This window comes from Penicillium waksmanii, assembly GCF_028829765.1.
Source record: "Penicillium waksmanii strain IBT 27052 chromosome Unknown utg000004l:1.0-5674109.0:1.0-5678898.0, whole genome shotgun sequence".
NCBI lineage: Eukaryota > Fungi > Ascomycota > Eurotiomycetes > Eurotiales > Aspergillaceae > Penicillium > Penicillium waksmanii.
The window spans coordinates 1,236,214-1,254,084 of record NW_026643251.1 but is presented as its reverse complement, the minus strand read 5'-3'; the positions used below and the strand labels follow the sequence as shown (position 1 = coordinate 1,254,084).

At 50.6% G+C, this 17,871-nt stretch overlaps 9 protein-coding genes across 9 annotated transcripts; 3 read left to right on the top strand and 6 right to left on the bottom strand.

The window, feature by feature from the left end:
* Positions 1-685: 685 nt before the first annotated feature.
* On the bottom strand, positions 686-2,682 carry N7481_003329 (putative protein kinase; the record flags this gene model as incomplete). The annotated part of the gene is made up of 3 exons (XM_057262548.1): positions 686-1,233; positions 1,288-1,884; positions 1,917-2,682. 3 exons carry the CDS (start codon positions 2,680-2,682, stop codon positions 686-688), a joined length of 1,911 nt encoding a protein of 636 aa, XP_057124209.1.
* Positions 2,683-4,215: 1,533 nt separating this feature from the next.
* Positions 4,216-5,046, bottom strand: N7481_003328 (uncharacterized protein; the record flags this gene model as incomplete). The annotated part of the gene is made up of 1 exon (XM_057262547.1): positions 4,216-5,046. The coding sequence occupies one exon, from the start codon at positions 5,044-5,046 to the stop codon at positions 4,216-4,218; it is 831 nt and encodes a 276-aa protein (XP_057124208.1).
* Positions 5,047-5,392: 346 nt separating this feature from the next.
* On the bottom strand, positions 5,393-6,293 carry N7481_003327 (alpha/beta hydrolase; the record flags this gene model as incomplete). The annotated part of the gene is made up of 2 exons (XM_057262546.1): positions 5,393-5,644; positions 5,712-6,293. 2 exons carry the CDS (start codon positions 6,291-6,293, stop codon positions 5,393-5,395), a joined length of 834 nt encoding a protein of 277 aa, XP_057124207.1.
* Positions 6,294-7,005: 712 nt separating this feature from the next.
* On the top strand, positions 7,006-8,234 carry N7481_003326 (cyclase; the record flags this gene model as incomplete). The annotated part of the gene is made up of 5 exons (XM_057262545.1): positions 7,006-7,190; positions 7,255-7,366; positions 7,421-7,463; positions 7,514-7,621; positions 7,669-8,234. 5 exons carry the CDS (start codon positions 7,006-7,008, stop codon positions 8,232-8,234), a joined length of 1,014 nt encoding a protein of 337 aa, XP_057124206.1.
* A 365-nt stretch (positions 8,235-8,599) lies between these two features.
* N7481_003325 (flavin-containing monooxygenase) lies at positions 8,600-10,222 on the bottom strand (the record flags this gene model as incomplete). Its single annotated transcript, XM_057262544.1, has 1 exon — positions 8,600-10,222. One exon carries the CDS (start codon positions 10,220-10,222, stop codon positions 8,600-8,602), a length of 1,623 nt encoding a protein of 540 aa, XP_057124205.1.
* An 801-nt stretch (positions 10,223-11,023) lies between these two features.
* Positions 11,024-12,089, top strand: N7481_003324 (SDR family NAD(P)-dependent oxidoreductase; the record flags this gene model as incomplete). The annotated part of the gene is made up of 6 exons (XM_057262543.1): positions 11,024-11,072; positions 11,121-11,481; positions 11,529-11,641; positions 11,710-11,732; positions 11,784-11,836; positions 11,900-12,089. The coding sequence occupies 6 exons, from the start codon at positions 11,024-11,026 to the stop codon at positions 12,087-12,089; spliced, it is 789 nt and encodes a 262-aa protein (XP_057124204.1).
* A 106-nt stretch (positions 12,090-12,195) lies between these two features.
* N7481_003323 (Zn(II)2Cys6 transcription factor) lies at positions 12,196-14,052 on the bottom strand (the record flags this gene model as incomplete). The annotated part of the gene is made up of 1 exon (XM_057262542.1): positions 12,196-14,052. The coding sequence occupies one exon, from the start codon at positions 14,050-14,052 to the stop codon at positions 12,196-12,198; it is 1,857 nt and encodes a 618-aa protein (XP_057124203.1).
* Positions 14,053-16,119: 2,067 nt separating this feature from the next.
* On the top strand, positions 16,120-16,620 carry N7481_003322 (uncharacterized protein; the record flags this gene model as incomplete). The annotated part of the gene is made up of 1 exon (XM_057262541.1): positions 16,120-16,620. The coding sequence occupies one exon, from the start codon at positions 16,120-16,122 to the stop codon at positions 16,618-16,620; it is 501 nt and encodes a 166-aa protein (XP_057124202.1).
* Positions 16,621-17,173: 553 nt separating this feature from the next.
* On the bottom strand, positions 17,174-17,851 carry N7481_003321 (protein transporter TIM23; the record flags this gene model as incomplete). The annotated part of the gene is made up of 2 exons (XM_057262540.1): positions 17,174-17,197; positions 17,258-17,851. 2 exons carry the CDS (start codon positions 17,849-17,851, stop codon positions 17,174-17,176), a joined length of 618 nt encoding a protein of 205 aa, XP_057124201.1.
* Positions 17,852-17,871: the final 20 nt, after the last annotated feature.

Sequence of the window (17,871 nt, the reverse complement as noted above, 5' to 3'; positions counted from 1 at the left end):
CAGTGCAATCGGGCAAAGATCGGCCGCGTCTCCATAATCTAGTATCCCCGTCTCGTGGCGTGCCATTTCATTGCCGGGGGAGATCCGACCGGGGAATTCCCAGTTTTGCGCAGTCTCCAGTCTTCGGGCTACGTTAATGTAGTACGACCTCCATTTTAATCGCCATATGCCAGACCGATCAACAAAAGGACAAAGGTCCAAATTATTCCAGTTCCGATCATCACGAATACCAGTCCATGCCACGCTACACTAGTCACTCAATTCTAGACCGAACCTGACATCTCAGGGCTCGGAAAAGGACAATAATTGAACTGGTTCAAAAAACATTGTTTTTGTATTGTTTCTTCAGCCTGTTATCACAGGCAGATTGTAAAGGGGGTATAACAAATGGTCTAGCCAGAAAGAAAGAGAGAAAGAGAGAAATCCTGAATCCAACGACCTCAGCGGGCCAACATATCGCGTGAGAAAATAAGATCGTGTATGGATGAAAGCGAGAACATGAAAGGTAGTGAGAAAGGTGGCAAAATATGTATAGTTGGAACGGGTGTGGTGAGAAAGGATGTTGAGAAGATAAGAAGGGAAAAGTAGAAAAGAGAAAGGAGAAAGGAAAGGAGAAAGGAGAGGAGAAACGAGAGAACTTGTGAAAATATGTCAAAACATCAAAGAATGCGTTGCGAGGCCTGCTCTACGGCACTTCTTTGTCACCTCGCTTGATCCCTTGAGGTACGTCAATTGCGTCGCGTACCCAGGGCATAGCAGCGATATCATCGAGATGCTTGCGTTTCGTGTTGCGCTTGAGAAGACCCTCGACACAGTCCCGACCTCCCTCAAGGTCACGACCCTTCTCAGAATCCCACTCTTCATCTTCGTCGGCGTAGCGGTACCAACTCCATTCGCAGCGTGCAATGCGGTGCGGTGTACGGGCTCGGAGTTTGGCCGGGTCGCCGCGAGTGCCGGGTAGGACATCGAAGGGGAGTCGATTTTCCATAATGGCGTATAGCAGCACACCGAGAGCCCAGGCATCGGTTGCACGGCCGTCATATGGCTGGCCCATGAGGATCTCGGGCGCTGCGTAATCTTCACTGCCGCAGCGGGTTTGGAGAAGGGGGCTCTCCGGTGGTTCGGGGATACGTCGTGATAATCCGAGGTCACTGAGAGTAACCACGGCGCGGTCGTATGTGCGCCAATCAGACACATCCTCCATAGCGTGCAGAGGCATGGTGAGCAGGACGTCTAGAGGACTGGGTTAGTGCGAGTGAATCGCGCGATGGTTCTAGCGAAACATACTTTCTAACTTGATATCGCGGTGAACGATATAATTTGAGTGCAGGTAGCGCACGGCGTTGACTAATTCGGCAAAGATTCGTCGAATGAGACCTGGGGAGGTGGACCGGGGTCCGGTTGTCGCGAATTCAAACAGGTCCCCGCCGGGGCAATAGTCCAGAACGAGAAGAGCGCGTTTCTCATCACTTCCAAATGCTTTCAGTTGCACCAGAGATGGATGGTTGACAGCTTTGAGGATGTCAACCTCTCGCTTGAGGGAAACCTCCAATCGCTCCTCGTCAGCGCCTCCGGCAGGGCCATGCTCGATGATCTTGACTGCCACCAGCTTCTGACCCGCGGCGGGATGGATGATAGCATCGCCAGGTGTGTCTGTGACAGGTGAGAGAGGGGTTTGCACAACCTCTTCCACGCGTGCCGCGAGGCAAACTTGACTGAATGTACCCTGGCCCAGGACGCGTATTTTCCTGTACATCCGAGATTGCTGAGTGCGCACTGATCGGACGGAATAAATTTCCTCCAGCTTAGACAAGGGGGCAGGATGATGGATAACAGGCTCCGAGTCACTATCCCCATAGCCACTTCCACTGCTACGAGGGGGGGCTAGGGGGGACGAACCGTTGGTAGGGCAATACCGCGATGGACAGCCAGGTATTGTTCACGGTGAAGACCCGTCGATTTGGAATCGGTACTGGAAGAGGGAGCAATACTGGGGCCGGGACCAGAAACTGCAACGGGCCGAGGGATGGACATGCGACCCGGTGGTGCGTAGTCACTCAGGCTGCGGTTACGGACATGTTTGGTCGGCGAGTCGCGACGGACTCGACTCGCAACTGGAGATTCCTCTCCGAGATCATTCAGACCAGTATATGATTTCCCATGGGATCGGGATGGTGGGCCCAACATCTGCGACGAATCGCTCAATCGCAAACTCGAGCCACTTCGCGACGCGGTGGAAGAGGTACGCGACAACGAGGGTAGAGCACCGCCGCGCCACGGAGAAGCACCACCGATCGGGGAAGGTAACGGAGTGATGTCGCCCATAGCATTCAACTGGGGCGAGGACATAAACGAGGCTGGGGATAGAGATCCGGCGCTACTGATGGGGGCAATCAAGGCGCGCAGACTTGGGGTTCGCTGCGGGACACTGCCGGAGGAGACGCTGAGGCAGGCCAGGTGATCGGAATCGCGCGAAGTGGACGGACGACGAACGGTACTGGGCAAATCGGTGCGAATCTGGAGGGAGGGCACGGAAGCGGGACTAAGTATGGTCGGGGCGTCTATATGTCCCTGGGGGTGAGCCTGGTCATCGCCATGGCTGGGGACGGCAGCATGTTGAAGTTCATCGCAAGCGATGGCAAGGCCAGACCTCTCGGTCGACGCAGAGTCGGGGGCGACCATGGAATTCCGACGAATTTTCTCGAGGAATGGAATGGAGGGAGCCGAAAACGGGAAACGCGCGAGAGGATTGAATCCTGCGAATGGCGATTAGAGATTAGACACGAGATAAGGTCATGTCTCAGCCTCACCCAAACGGCCTTAGCGTGGGAGGGGGAGACCCGTTGAGGGTCAACGGGCGGGCATGCAAGAGAGGTGGTGGAGGTGTGTATGGAATATGATGGCGAGTTGGAAGGGAAGAAGGAGGAGAAGGAGAGGAAGAGAAGCAAAAAGTCGAGAGTCGTCGCAAGCAGGCAAGGCAAAAGCAAGGCAAAGGCAAAGCCGAGCAAAAGCAAAGCAAAGTCCGACCTCGAAAAAAAAAACGGGGAGGAGTCAGCTGACGCCTCCCCCGCATTCGGAGTAGAGTGACTTGGACTATATTTAGATAGACATACACAGTAGTATACACACTATACTAGTTTTGATTACTGATATGTTGACTGCTGTTGATACTTACGCTGCAGCTTGTGTACTGTTAACGGTGGCCCAGATCGTACTTTGGAAGCAAACAAGCCGGTCCAGTCCGGTCGGCAACTGAGTAGACTAGGTACTACATACTCGTACATGCAACTATACCGGGTAACTATACATACAGAGTAGAACACCACTACGCAGTTTACTATTACTATTACTACCTCCGTAAATAGAATCCGGTGCAGAATCTGCGTAGTCCTTGCTGAATGATTTTTACTGTGAAAAACAGCCAAACAAGAAATGATTGGCACTGCGAAAGCCGACCGGCCAAAGATAACCGGCCCAGTGGGGTTCCACTACCGCCGCCCATGCAGGGGCCATCTGCGTCCTGTGCGCCACTGACGATGCCTCATGAAGATTCGCTGATCTCAACATGGCTTTGTTTTCATTTTGCCTGTTTTTGCTTCCCGAGTTCCCTATATTCTCCGTAAAATTAAGGATATTCATTTACGATATGCTTACCCACAAACTAACCATCCTCGATTAACTATTTCTCAGATTACCCCCCCGCGAGAACCATGGAACCGTGCACCGAATACCCTAAAGCTTGAAAAATGGAGACCTCAAGCTGCCCAGCCCCCCCGCCATCGATAATAGTTTTGAGGGTTGTCACGAGAACCTGTTCAATTGGGGGCCATATGACGACCTCGGAATGCGACATGAGTACACCTGCCCAGGTGGGCATCCCTTTATTTGCAAAAAAAATGTACTCAATGGAACTTAGTACACTCCGAGTCTGTAGCATTGCTCAATATATATCCTTGGAGTTAATTCCTACTTAGGTAACATCTACCTGGGCATAGATAGTACACTGCCAAAGTATTGCAGGCCCGGGGGCTAATATTCATGACGTTAGGAGGTCCATGGGCAGCAGTACGACTAGTAGTTAACTACTAGTTATCGGCAAGTCCCGAACTCTCACTGCCACTGCTACTGCCACTGCCACTGCACTGGAAGCCTAAAACCGATTCTCAGGATGCATCAATCGCCCAGCCACCTCACCATAAGCCCCCCTCAACCTCACTAATATCCTCCCCCCTGAATCCAATACCCCTTACCATTAGGATTCTCCGCCACCGCAGCTGCAATAATCCCCCACGCCACATCCTCCGGCGAGCTCTTCAACGTATCCGGGTTTGTCGTAGCCTGAAGACCCTCAACCATCGAAGTAAGTGTCAACCACGGCGCAATCCACGAAATAGAAACCCCCGACTCCGCAACCTCACTCATATGAGCAGTACTCCGACAAAGTCCCAGCACGGCATGCTTGCTAGCCGCATATAGTGGCTGCGACGGGATGGGAACGTAGGACCCGGCCGATGCCGTTACCACAATCCGACCTCCACCGTGCTGTTTCATGTAATGAAGGCCCAATTTTAAGCCGAAGAGGACGGAGTTGACATTAATATCGAAGAGTTGGGTTGGAGGGCGGATTAGAGAGGTCATCTCTGAATTCTTCTCGTCTGCGAGGTAATTGTAGCGCACTTGCGAGTTCATTTTTGAATGCTCGTCCGGGGCGGATACTTGTAGCAGGGCGATTTCCGGATTGATGGCTGCGTTGCAGACGAGGAAGTCTATGGGGCCGATATTCTTCGTCACGGTCTCGAATAGAGTCATCTGTTGTTCCCAATTGCTCACATCGCACACCTGGTATGAGGACTGCTTCCCAATTGCGGCACACGCTTTCTTCAGGTCTGATTCGTTTAGGTCGATTAATACCACGCGAGCGCCATGTTGGGCGAGAAGGGATGCGGTTGCGAAACCGATACCACGGGCTGCACCGGTGACGACGGCGACCTTGCCTTCCACTTTGCTTCGGACGGTGTCTGGGGTAGGCCGACTAGTAGTGGCCATAACGACGGTTCTTGGATTGAGAAACGCAGGCGCCTAGAGCTGTCAACTAGCACTTCGAGTATTTGGAGGATGTCAGCTTATCTTTATACATCATCTACTAATACTAGTACCCGCGTCCCCACTCGGGTTCGGAGATTTCGGTTCCGTCGCAGCAACTGACAGCGAGGGAGATGTTTCCTGCAAGCCTCGGCATTGACCCCCCCACCTCAATCAACTCACATCGGCCACTCTTAACATCCACAACTACCGCTGACTAGTACTGTAGATTGTTTCAAAGCCAAGACCCAATTTAAAAAGCCAAACCAATTATCTAGTTTAAATGCCATATTCTCATTTGTCATTTCCTTTAAAAACTAGCCATAGCCTTAAATCGATTCTCATACGCCCTCTTCGTCACACTAGTCCCCGCCGAAAACGCTTCAAACCCATGAGGCAGTCCAGGATAGACATGAAGATCGACCGGGATATTAGCAGCCACAAATCGGCGCGCATATTCCAGATCCTCATGCACAAACATATCTAGCTGGGCGCTATCCAGATAAAGCGGCGGAAGACCTTCCACACTGTCCACCCGAGCCGGAGCAGCATAAGACTCAATCTTGTCCGTGCCCCTATCAACTCCAACATACGCCGTCCACCCTGTAATATTATCCGCTTCTGTCCACATCGCCAATTCCCCCCGCGTGGTTGGTAGTAGTTCGATCATCCAGCATGGGGTAAACCAGGATCTGTTTCGCAAGGGGAGGGGTCAGATTCGTATCTCGTCCTTTGAGAGTCAAAGCAGCTGCCAATCCACCACCAGCACTCTCCCCCATAACCGCGATGCGAGCGGTGTCGATATTCAGCTCCGTTGCATTTGCGTAGACCCACTGCAGCGCTGCCCAGCAGTCGTTGAATGGGACGGGATATGGGTGTTCGGGGGCGAGTCGGTAGTCGATACTGAGTATTTGGACTCCGGTTTGCGATACTGCCTGCACGAGTGGTGGGAGACACATCTCGGCGCTGAGGAGGAAGTATCCTCCGCCGTGGAAGTGGATGATGGCTGGATCGCCGTTTGTACTAGTGGTACTAGTAGCTTGTTTCCCTTTCACGCGGATGTGATGGATGGGGACTTGGTATCCGTCGGGAGCTGGGGCTTGACGGATGATCTTTTCGACATTCTCGGGGAGTGGGGGGGAGTTCTCTGGTGAAGCTTGCGAAGTAAGCTCTTCGACCCTCAACGTCGTGGACTGGGAATTTCCCGGCATCGCCTAGGATGTGGAGGGTAGGAGCTGCCTCCTTGATGAATTCGGGATCGTATTGGAGAGGCATTGATGAGGATACGTTCAAAAGGAAATGTTGAGAAAAGAAGAGGTAATTAGAGAGAGAAAAAGTGAACGACCTTGGGGAAAAAAAAGGAGTCTGTTATAACAAACAAAGAAAACTCCCCAGTCCGTCCCAAAAGCAAGCATTTAACTAAAACCCAACGATCGAAGACTCTCGGCTCAAGAAGTATGAAATGAACTCGTCCTGTAAACCCCAACTCGTTTTGCTCACACATCTTCCAATCAAAAGAAACAACCCAATCTTTGCCCCATGAAATCCAAATCTCCAAATCCCACTCTTCACGGAATGACCCTGACCCGCATCCGAAAGGGAAGTCTGTTCAGATCAAGTCTCCACAAGTGGAGACCAACCCTTCAGGCAGGCGATGGCGAGCGTCGCAGATTTGATCCACAGTCCCTGATTCGTTTTAGCGGCTTGACTAGCTTCGCACCTCACTGCCTGATACGACTACATCTGCTTGGCCGGATATTCGGTATCATACTCTCCCGACCAACAGTCTGTTAGAATCGATACAATACGGAAGTGAGTTTATGGTTCTACCGAGGGAGGGCTTGCACTAACAACGGGAGCAACGCCAACAATAACAGCAACGACAACAACAACACCATCTGCGAACCTTGCGAGCGCCACACTATGGGGTTAGATTTGCCGAGTTTCGATGAATTACCTCCCGTCGAGGGCATGCCTCAGGGCTGTGCGTGGGGGGTTTTTAATCGTGACGGCGAGAAGGATATCTTTGGTACCTTGAATATTTTGACTCCTGATGTGGTCAAGGCTGCGGCGCAGGAGGTACAGGATGGCATTTCGATTTCGCTGAAGTCAGTCCTGTCTTTCTCTCATTGTCCCGGTCCCGCCTATGCTAACTAAGTGATCAAACACTAGTTGGCCTATTGGGAGCATCAAGATCCCCGGCTTCTTTAGGAAGAGTCTCACACACAAGGTCATGAAACTGGAAGATCCATCAGCCGATTTGCATTATGGCTTCGATGATGAGGTATAGTTGGACCGAGTGACTCGGAATCAACTAGAAATATACTGATGAGATTAGGTCGAATTCAACACCCAGGCAAGCAGCCAGTGGGACAGTCTTTGTCAGTGAATCAAATATTGAAACTCTGGATCATGCCTAACTTCTGCATAGGTCACTTCATGCACCTGCCATCCGGAAAAGCATACAATGGAGTTACCCCAACAATCGCCGAGATGGAAGATCCCGCCAACGCGACCCAGAAGCTACCCACCCTTGACAGTGAGTCCAACCGCATATCGCGCACAACCATTCCTAACTCGGCACAGACTGGCACAAACGCGGCTGCATAACCGGAAGAGGCGTCCTAATCGACTTCAAATCCTACGCCGAAAAAAAGGGCATCACATACTCCCCCTTCACAGGCTTCCGAATCAGCCCATCCGACATCGAAGCAGTGGCCGCTTACCAAGGCGTAACCTTCAAACCAGGAGATATCCTAATCATCCGATTCGGCGTCACAGAAGCGTTAGGAAACATGACGGGCGCAGAACAAGCAGCAGCCATGGCAAGTTACAACGCATGTGGCATCGAGGGAACAATTGAGATGGCACGCTGGCTTTGGAATAATCACTTTGCCGCCATTGCCAGTGACAATCTCGCGGTCGAAGCTATGCCGCCCATGGAAAATGGGGAGGTTCTTCCACTCACGAGCCTGGTGCTGCATCAGTGGTGCCTTGGGCTTTTCGGAATGCCGTTGGGTGAATTGTGGGATTTGAAGGCGTTGGCGGACGTGTGCGAGGAGAAGAAGCGATATTCGTTTCTCCTTACGTCTGCTCCTCTCAATGTGCCCGGTGCTGTTGGGAGTCCCCCAAATGCGATTGCGATTCTGTGAGATTCGAGGATCATGTCTGGATAGTAGCTGTTAAGTAGCATTAGGTAGCGAGAATGGATTCATTTCGCCTTGCGCCAGTGTGTGGGGCTTTAACTGATTAAAATTATGAAAGTGGTATTCGTAGATATGCATGAATATCATAGTCCATAACAAGTAGACTTTTTCGCCGGCAAAAAAATTAAGATTCCATTCCTAGCAGGTATTACTTCTTGGGCTCGCCAGTAAACAGACGCAGACTCGAGGAAGACAATTTGCATAGACCTCGCTTTCACGAAGATACAGCAATAACTACGTGGATCATGGTGTTTAAAGAGGATGCATTGCATTGAATTTCTATATCTGTCGAATAGATCCAAATCTACAGTTCAAGAAGAAGTATTGAATCCCTGCCAGGTCTCCAACCCAGCCGTACAGCTCTTCCACCAACGCTGCATACCGCCAAGATACACAAGCGGCTCACGTCTCTTCCCAGGAATATTCGAGCCCATATACCACGAATCAGCCTTGGGATAGAGGGTATACTGGCTAACAGCATGAACCTCGTCACGCCAAGCCTCAGCAGCGGCCTGAGTAGGTTCGATGGATTGGATCCCTTCTTTTTGCATCTTTTCAATCGCTTGGCAAATCCAATCAATCTCCATCTCAATGAAGGGCGGGCCATTGGCCAGCGAGGTCGGGGCTTGAGGTCCATAAACAATGAACAGATTAGGCGTATCTGGAACCATCATGCCAAGGTGTGTGAGAATGCCATTTTTCCACTTCTCGCCCAATGGGACTTGATTCTTATCCGAGATTGACAGATCTAGCAAGCTGCCAGTGACAGCATCGTAGCCCGTCGCAAAGATAATCACGTCTAAATCGTGGTGTTGTGTTGTTTCGCCGTTGCTCGTCACCATTCCGGTTGTGTCGAATTCTAGGATAGGCGACTTCTTCAAATCGTGGAGGGTCACATTGGATCGATCAATCATTTCATAGTAATCCTGCTCCAGACTGGGTCTCTTGGTACCGACCAACATTTGTTGTTGCAGGGGCGCCACGAGATCCATTTTCTCGGAATTCGTCATGCGAGCGCGGACCTTTTGAACCCAGTAATCGTAGAAAATCGAGTTTGCACCTTCGTCAAGAAGGAAATCGTAGTAGTTCGATACCAGGAAGCTATAGCCACCTCGTTCCCAAAGTTCGTCGAATAATTCCTTTCTCTCTTCGGGTGTAGCTTGGTGAGCAGATTGGAAAATGGTGTTGTGTGGGAAGCCCGACATGGACTTGTAGTTTCGCTCAAAGATTCCGTCATAGTAACCCTTCATCATCTCCGCTTCTTCGGGAGAAATCTGACGCTGTTTCATTGGAATCGCGAAACATGGCGTACGAATGAAAACTTTGAGATCACACTCTTCCTTCGCGACATCCTGCACGATTTGGAGACCAGAAGCACCATTTCCAACCACGCCGACGCGCTTCCCCTTAAGATCCAAAGAGTTGGGGTAATCGGCAGCATGGACTAATTTTCCACGGAAGGTATCCAGCCCGTTGAAAGCTGGATAGTGCTTCTTATGCGAGGATCCAGTGGCAGCGATGAGGTACTTGCAAGTTGCCGAGAGTCCAGATTCTGTCTGAACGTTCCATCGAGCTGTGGTGGTGTCATATTGTACACGGCTGACGATTGTGTTGAAAAAGGTATCCTTGCTCAAGTTGAGGACGTTGTCAACATGTTGGAAGTATCTTCGTAGTTCTTCGTCGCCTGGGAAGCGCTCAGACCAGTTCCAACCCTTGTACACGGCAGATATGTTGAACTGGTAAGATGGCATCTCCGTATCGACGCGAGCACCGGGGTAACGATTCCAATGCCAAACGCCGCCAAATCCACTGCCGGCTTCGATAAGCTTCACTGACAGGCCGAGGCGTCGGAGCTTGTAGAGTGAATTGCATCCGCCGAAGCCGCCACCGATGACGATGGCATCGACATCAACATGGGGACCGGTCCGAGTCATTGTGACGATTTAAGTTGCACAGAAGCAAATAAAAGATAGGAGACCCTCGAAGTTGAAAACTTGGGCAAAATGTCTACTGGCAGGGGGTGCTGCTGCTTTTACATGATCAGGCCATTTGCCAAATTTGGCGCAAATTCCGATGTCAAGGTACCTACCTACTCCTGTGCCGTCGGCTGGGGCTCGGGTGACAGGCATACCGAGCCCGTTAAGGGCCACTTCTCTGCATCCGAAGTTGTTTGGGACTGGTTTATAGATTGAGGATTCCCAAAGAGGGAGTCCATGGCGAGAAGGTTTCCACTCGCCCCACCATGCGGGACATTTCATAGTCGACACGGTACGCCACAACCGACAATGCATTGCTCTATGTTGTCCAAGAAATCCAAATTAAGGAGGCCCTTGCGCGAGTGATGTTCAGTAACAGTCCGGAGTCTGCCACCTCCGCATCCGACAAAAGGACCGGAGGCAGGTAGCGGACTTGAAAGTCCCGGCCAGCGGGGTATTGACTTGCCGTGGGCGTTTAGAAGTTTAACTACTACGATACTACGAGTATGTACTAACGAAAGCTAACATGTTTTTTGTTGAGACGTGGGCGCAGGCACCCGCGGCTTCAGGCATTCAGGTCGCCGTGCCGTCCTTCCGTCTATAGATAGCTTCACCCTCTTCTCTCACCTCAACCGAACATCACTCACCACTTTTACCTTTTTATCCTTTCTTAATTCATCACCTCCTAGCAGAAGCTAGCAACTTTCTGAAGACCAAGATCAACAGAGACAACCATTGGATCATCCAATACCTGTCAAAATGGCATGCAATGTGAAAGGAACTGCATTCATCACGGGTGGTGGATCAGGTAAGCTGTGATTTCCCCAAAAGCATCACGCCGGAATTAAAAAATCAGGAATCGGTAGAAGTACCGCAATCGCCCTCGCGCAGAATGGAATCAGCGCCGTGACTCTAGTGGATGTGAATGTCCCTCTACTCGAGCAAACCCGTGACGCTCTTCGCGTACAATTCCCAACTCTCGAAGTGGAGATCCTGGAGGTGAACGTCGCAAACGAAGAATCCGTCGAATCTGCGGTCCAGAAGACAGCCGAACGTTTCGGTCGTGTGGATATCGGTATCAACTGCGCTGGCATCAGTGGCATCCCTACCCCTACTGCTGAGATGTCGCTGGTGGAGTGGCAGAAGGTCATCGACGTGAACCAGACAGGCGTGTGGCTGTGCCAAAGGGCTTTGATTCGGCAGATGCTAAAGCAAGAGTGAGTTTAACTATGACCAGCATGGACTGAATGCTGATAATCTATAGCTCCCGCGGAATTCGAGAAGGTCGCGGTGTGATTGTCAACGTCTCCTCCATGTTTGGCGTTAGTGGGCCACCCGGACCATTCAGTATTCCACACTACACAGCAGCAAAGCACGGTGCGTTCAAGTGAAGATACTTTCCATTTTACAAATTAAAATTGAATTAAGCTGACCATATTATCCAGCCGTTGTTGGCCTCACGAAAATGGTACGTTATATATACCCCCGTGCTACAAAATCCTTACTAACAATACTATAGGATGCCAAAGCATATTCTCGTCAAGGAATCCGTATCAATGCGATCTGCCCCGGGTATGAATCTCCAATTGACTTTAGGGTTTTAAATTGCGGATTTGAACTGACATCAGATTCTAGATTCGTCGATACCCCTATTATCAAGGAACAGATTGAATCAGGCTCAATGAACCCAGCATTTGAGATGACCCCCGTCGGTCGGCCGGCGCAGGTGGAGGAAATTTCAGATGCGCTTCTCTTCCTGTCATCGCCCATGAGCAGCTATATGTGCGGTGCAGCCCTAGTCGTGGATGGAGGATACACTGTCTAGTAGTTGAGCAGTAGAAGAAGTACTACCGAGCATAGCGCCTTGCCTCTATTTGTTCAATATCAAGTTGACGCCTTAGAAGAATGACATCTCTCTCTGAATTAAATATTTATACAAGCATAATATCGAAGTCTGTCTCTTTGGCAATTTCCTGCCATTGAATGTCCACGCCACCTCCGGCCTGCGCCCTTCTATCCCAGAGGGTCTTTACAATTTCAAACAATATCATTGTGTTCTCAATCCCGTGCTTTGCCTTTTTATCAAATGAGACCAGCATGCGAGATTGAAGATCCGGGCGCTGACACTCGGCTGCAACAACAAAGCTAGCCCAATTGTAGGCACACCCACCCTTGTCGTTCTTTAAGATATCCACCGCCTCCAATTCATGCACAGCCTTCTCCACAAGCTCCTGTACATCACAGAGAGGGGCATGGCGAAGAGTGCGTCTGAAGTAAATGATCGTTGCGTAGTAGAAAGAGTTGAGAGCATGTTGGATAGTAGTCGACCCTAGGGCATCTGGGTCAGTTAGAGATGGGAAATTGAGATAAAGCTGCAGCTCCAGTTCATCCAGTTCTCTTGTGGATATTTCCTCTTTTGAAGCATTCATGGCGGTCATTTGTGCCAATAGCTGGACAAGCGGAGATGTTATACCGTGCGATCTTTCGAGATAGTGCCGCAGCTCTGACGGACCATTGAGTAAAGACATCATCTGCTTCGACATGGGCAGGTTGCAGAGAGAAGAAAGAGAGAGATAGCTCTGCAGCAAGCGCGAAGCTGTCGGCCCCCGAACCCAGCCTCCATTCAATTCGTTTTCAAGAAGACCCAAGCCGCCAGCGACATGTGCTCTCCAACGACCTCTCCGTCCGGACATAGCTTCTGCTGTGATGCAAGAAAGAACCGCCGCTAACGTCGGTTCATCCAAGCGCCGTGCTTTTTGCAGATTGTATCTTAGATGTCGTAAGGCAAGCTGGTCATGGTGCATTGCCAACGATTGGTAGCGCGGGTCACGACGGAGGTGAAAAAGACTAAAGGCGGATGAGGCGCATATAGCATGAAAGATTGATAGGTGGATGTTCGATTCTGTTGAGGGCGTTTCAAGTCCCTTCAACGCCATTGGCATAAAGATTGTCCGGCATGGGTTGTCCGGAGTGTCGATAAGCATCATGCTTCCACTTAGGAAGACAGCCCAGTGATGAACTAGCTCAGTTTCGGGTCTAGGGAGTTGAACCGGGTTTATTGCCATCATAAAAGACATATCTGTTGGTGGAGAGCTGCCGGGTAGTAGAGGCTTTCTTCGGCGATCGTAGTTGGATGCATGTTGCTTGCCGACAGAGCAGATCGCATTATTCTTCGCATGACTAGCCTGGGCCTGATTGAGAGACCCGGATGATACCGGTGGACACTCTGTACTTTGAGTCCTACTCAGAGGACTAGTCGATGCCACGGGTTGGACGGGCCCGTCGATGCCAGAGGTTATTTCACCGCCGGTTTCCAAGGCATTTTCGAAAGATCGCGTAGTCCGGCTACCGGATTCTTCCTCTGTAACTGCGGATGATGGTGGCTGTTCATTATGAACACTCAATCCATCGTCCGCATCCTCATTGTCCGACCCCGAACTTGCAGCGGAGAACACCGAGAAAGGTCCGCGTTGCTGGGCTCTGCCCTCGGCCGAGCATCCGTCAAGTTCGGCCAACAGAGCCGTCACAGCGGCCGAGGACAAGTCCAGTGTCGATTGTGGAGTCTCCGACCAGATCTGCCTGCGATAGGAACGAGTCCCGGGCGATTGTGACCATCCTAGGCGCAATCCATACCCCTGACAAACCCACCCACTCCGCAGACAACGTCTGCAGGCCGGGCGCTCGTCGTCGCACTTGACCCGGCGGCCCCGGCAGGTCCAGCAGCCCGTAAATGTCTTGGTGCGTAGTTTGGGGGCTTTCACATTATCAGAATTGGTCCTATTCGTCATTCCCACGAAGACTGCTGGGAGGTGGTCATGGTGGAGGTTGAGATTTCAGAGCGGACAACTAAAATTATTCATCTTTGCCCCCCGCCCGGCACCTGCCGCCGTTCTGGCTATAACTTCCGTATTGAGACGAACATGGCTACAATCCAGAATAAATACCGAGGTTTTTGTGTTGACCCTCCCATATGACAAAAATTGATCGTTCTATACATCGTGGCCCTCATCTGTGTTTCCCGTTTGGACTGCATCATCCACTCGCCCCATGGGGAGAGGAGAATCGAAAGATCTAGACTCACCAATATATCGAGATAGTTTTCTATAGGCGAATTCGAAAGTTGGCAAGGTTATTCAGCTTTTATTGATTCTCTCAAATTATGCATCTTATATGCTCGGGCTCCCAAGTCTACTAGAAATAATTTTCACATTTTTTTCAAAATCCATAGATACTCGCCTCGCCGAGGGATGTTCAGCAAGAACTTGAACAAGTCATCACTCATTTCCAAATATCTGGAATCACCTGGACATCTATGAGTCATATAAAGATGAGAGCGTCCTACTCGAGTGATGACAGCCTTTATCTCTACCGTGACCATCCCCCTGACGGTATAATCAGATCTGCTGTCCATACCAGGTACTGGGCACCTGTTATATATTATTCCGCGGTCTCCACTTAAATCTCGCCAGCCCTGGAGGGTGAACTCGGTATTCCAAGGTTCTGTGATAGCCCTGGAGCGAACAGGTCAATTGCAGAAATATTAGAGAGAAGAATTTCGCTGCTCCCTCTGCATGGCAGTTCTTTCAAGGTTCCCGGTTCACGAATCGGTATGCCGAAAGAGACCCGGACCACAGTCATAGATAACTACAGCATGCGATCGACGGAACGTCAAACACGCCACAGAGGGGGGTCCCACAACAAAGGCGATCCCCACAGCCCAGTCTCATCCCTTGGCAACTTATCTCCGACTCGGAGGTTGGCTCGGTCATAAATCCGGGTAAATATTGATTCCAGTCGGCATCTAGCGACAAGATACTAGAAAAAGACTACATGATGGGGTCTATTATTAGATGGCATGTAAGTTGCGCTGCATTTAACGCTCGCATGAATGTAATTGATAGGCGTGTGCCCATACCCCGGTAGTTATACTAACAATAGAAAATGCACTTATTTCGATATAGCTATCAGTTCGAGTGCGAGCCATGGATCCTCACTCCATTTAAATGTAGTATACGAAATCGCCGCGCCTAATTAAAGCAAGTACCAAATATAAAGTGTATGTCTGCAAAAAGGGTTCAGGGCTACATGTAGCTTTCATGAATCCTTTTGAACGACGCCATAGAGGGGAATGTGGCGCCGTAAGCCTTGGATCTGAGGGTCTTGCAACTATCCAAAAGCTAGTTAGCGGCCTCCCACCTGTGGGTCCATCGAAGTCTTATAGATTTATCCATCATGGTACTATACATGCCCTAGCCCACAGCTTTAGCCAATCCAACCCAAGAATAACAGTGATAGAAGCCTCGAAATATCGATAACTATTCTAGGTGGGCCAATTGCTCATCCCACGACGCGTCACGTTGCCCTGGATGTCTCAGAAAGTGGACACCAAGGACTCTCAACTCGGTCCCGGAAGTCATTGTATAAGGGAGACAGAAATTGATGATGAGATATGATGCACAAGGAGATGTAGTATCTACTTAGAGCCCAGTATTTGATTAAAATGTCTCATCAACACCAACTTGAATGAGGTCGACATGTCCAGTATTCGTAAACATGCAGCTTCAGATGTGGAGCTATTGTTCAACAGCAAGCAAACTAGCAATGAAAGCCAATCCTCCAGGGCCTGAGATCATCTGCCCCATCGAGGCTGAATGTGATCCATTTTTAGATGGAAACAACCAAGGAAAGATCGAAGCTAGCAATATTCTATTCTCGAACCATAATTCAAGTATAAAGAGCCTTGGTGCCAGGTCCACGATCTCAATTCCATCCCCATCCAAGCAAAATCGTTCAGCTTGACTCTGCATTGATTTAGCCGTCTCGACAGCTTATTCCGTTCGTTTACCCATCTCATAATGTCTACCACAACAACTACCACCGCTGCGACTACAACTTCGAGCTGCCACGCCAAGCTCTACGACATCCCAACCCACGATGCCGCCTGCGCACTGCCAATCACTAAGGGCAACTCATCCTCCATCATGAGCGACTGCTGCTCCTCCGCATCGGTCGTTGAGTACGACGGCTGTGATTACTACTGTCTAGCTGAGGGCCAGACTGTTGGCACCCTTGCCGAATGTCTCATCAAGGCCGTCGGCTCAGGCGAGTTTTGGTGCAACACCAATGCCAACGCTACCGCAACAGCGACTGCCACTGCTACTGGCACTGGCGTGGTCACTCTCGGCGCGACAACGACTGGCGCAGACTCTACTGCTTCGGGGACACCGAGTGGATCGACTGCAACTTCAACTTCGACATCTGGAGCTGGCGTTATTCGGCCTCGTACCGTATCCAAGTCTGCCCTTGGAATGGTTGGAGTTTTGCTTATTGGCTCAATGATTGGGCTTTCTGTCTGAGCGAATGACGAATATCGAATGGGATAGTATGTGGTAGTATTGGTTTCTCTTCTCTCGGATGCGGTATAGATCAAGTATTCGCGTCAACGTTTGTCAATTATTTAGCGCCAAATATACAATACATATACACGGCCAACCAATATGCACATGTAGTGGGCGTAATAGTTCTCTATTGGAAGTCACTGACAGCATTAAGGATACAAGACGAGACAAATTATATGTCATAGCCAATTAGCCTCAGATATGCAAAGAGACTTTTCTATGTACAGAAGGAAAGGAAAAGCGAATAAAAAGTACAAACCCAATTGCACACCCCGTTCCCAACCCGCGCAGAAATGCGAAACATGGATGCTTTAGGCGCCAGAGTGAAGAGATCCGCAGGGAAAAAAGAGTAAGAAGCCGTTGTAATACATCGCGGGTGAAAGTGAGAATGGTCGAGGTGAGCGGGCTACCACCAAGGGGGGGTCATGGAAGATGGCGGAGCGGGTATGGAGGTGTGGTTGGTTCACCAAAAAGGATGATGGGAGGTTTTAAATGGTCGGTCCAGTCTTATTTAGAAGAAGGTGCGTCGTGTGACCTAAGAAAAAATGGTTAGCAGGGTCGCGCAAATCATTCAAATATGAGCTCGGATACGTACGGCCCAAGCACCGGCAATGGAAGCCACGATGCCTCCAGAGATCATCATCGGCTTAATACCGCGCGTACTCTTGAAGAGCATTCCACTCAAAGCACCAGCAGCGACGCTGTTGGCAGAATCGTGCTTGCCACGCGCGACACCGATAGCAGAGTTGAATCCGTTGTAAACCATCGCGACAACACCGGCGGAGTTACCGAGGAACGGACCGCGGCGGGTAATCGAGTTGAGAGCACCGTTAAGGCGAATCTTAGGGGGAGCATTGGCGGGTGTCTTGCTGAGGCCTTCGGCGAGACCCCATGCGCCTCCGAGGGTCAGCGCGGCGAGATATGTGGTTCCGGCACCGTAGCAAAGATCGTCGGACCAGCCGCGGGAAGGCAGGAAAGAGCGGGAGCCGGGGGTTTCATCGAGTGCGGTGTCTTCGAGGGAGAGGTAATCGAGAGTATCCTGGTTCAACCCGGCCAGGGGATGGAGTCTGGTGGCATCGGAAACGGCGACCTCGGAGAGGAATCCAGTGGCATCTTGAGTGGTGGTAGGGTCAAATGCTTGGACGGCGTTGTCCTCCTTGCGCCCGCCGAGGGAGTCCCAGATAGCCATGATGAAGAGAATATGGGTGG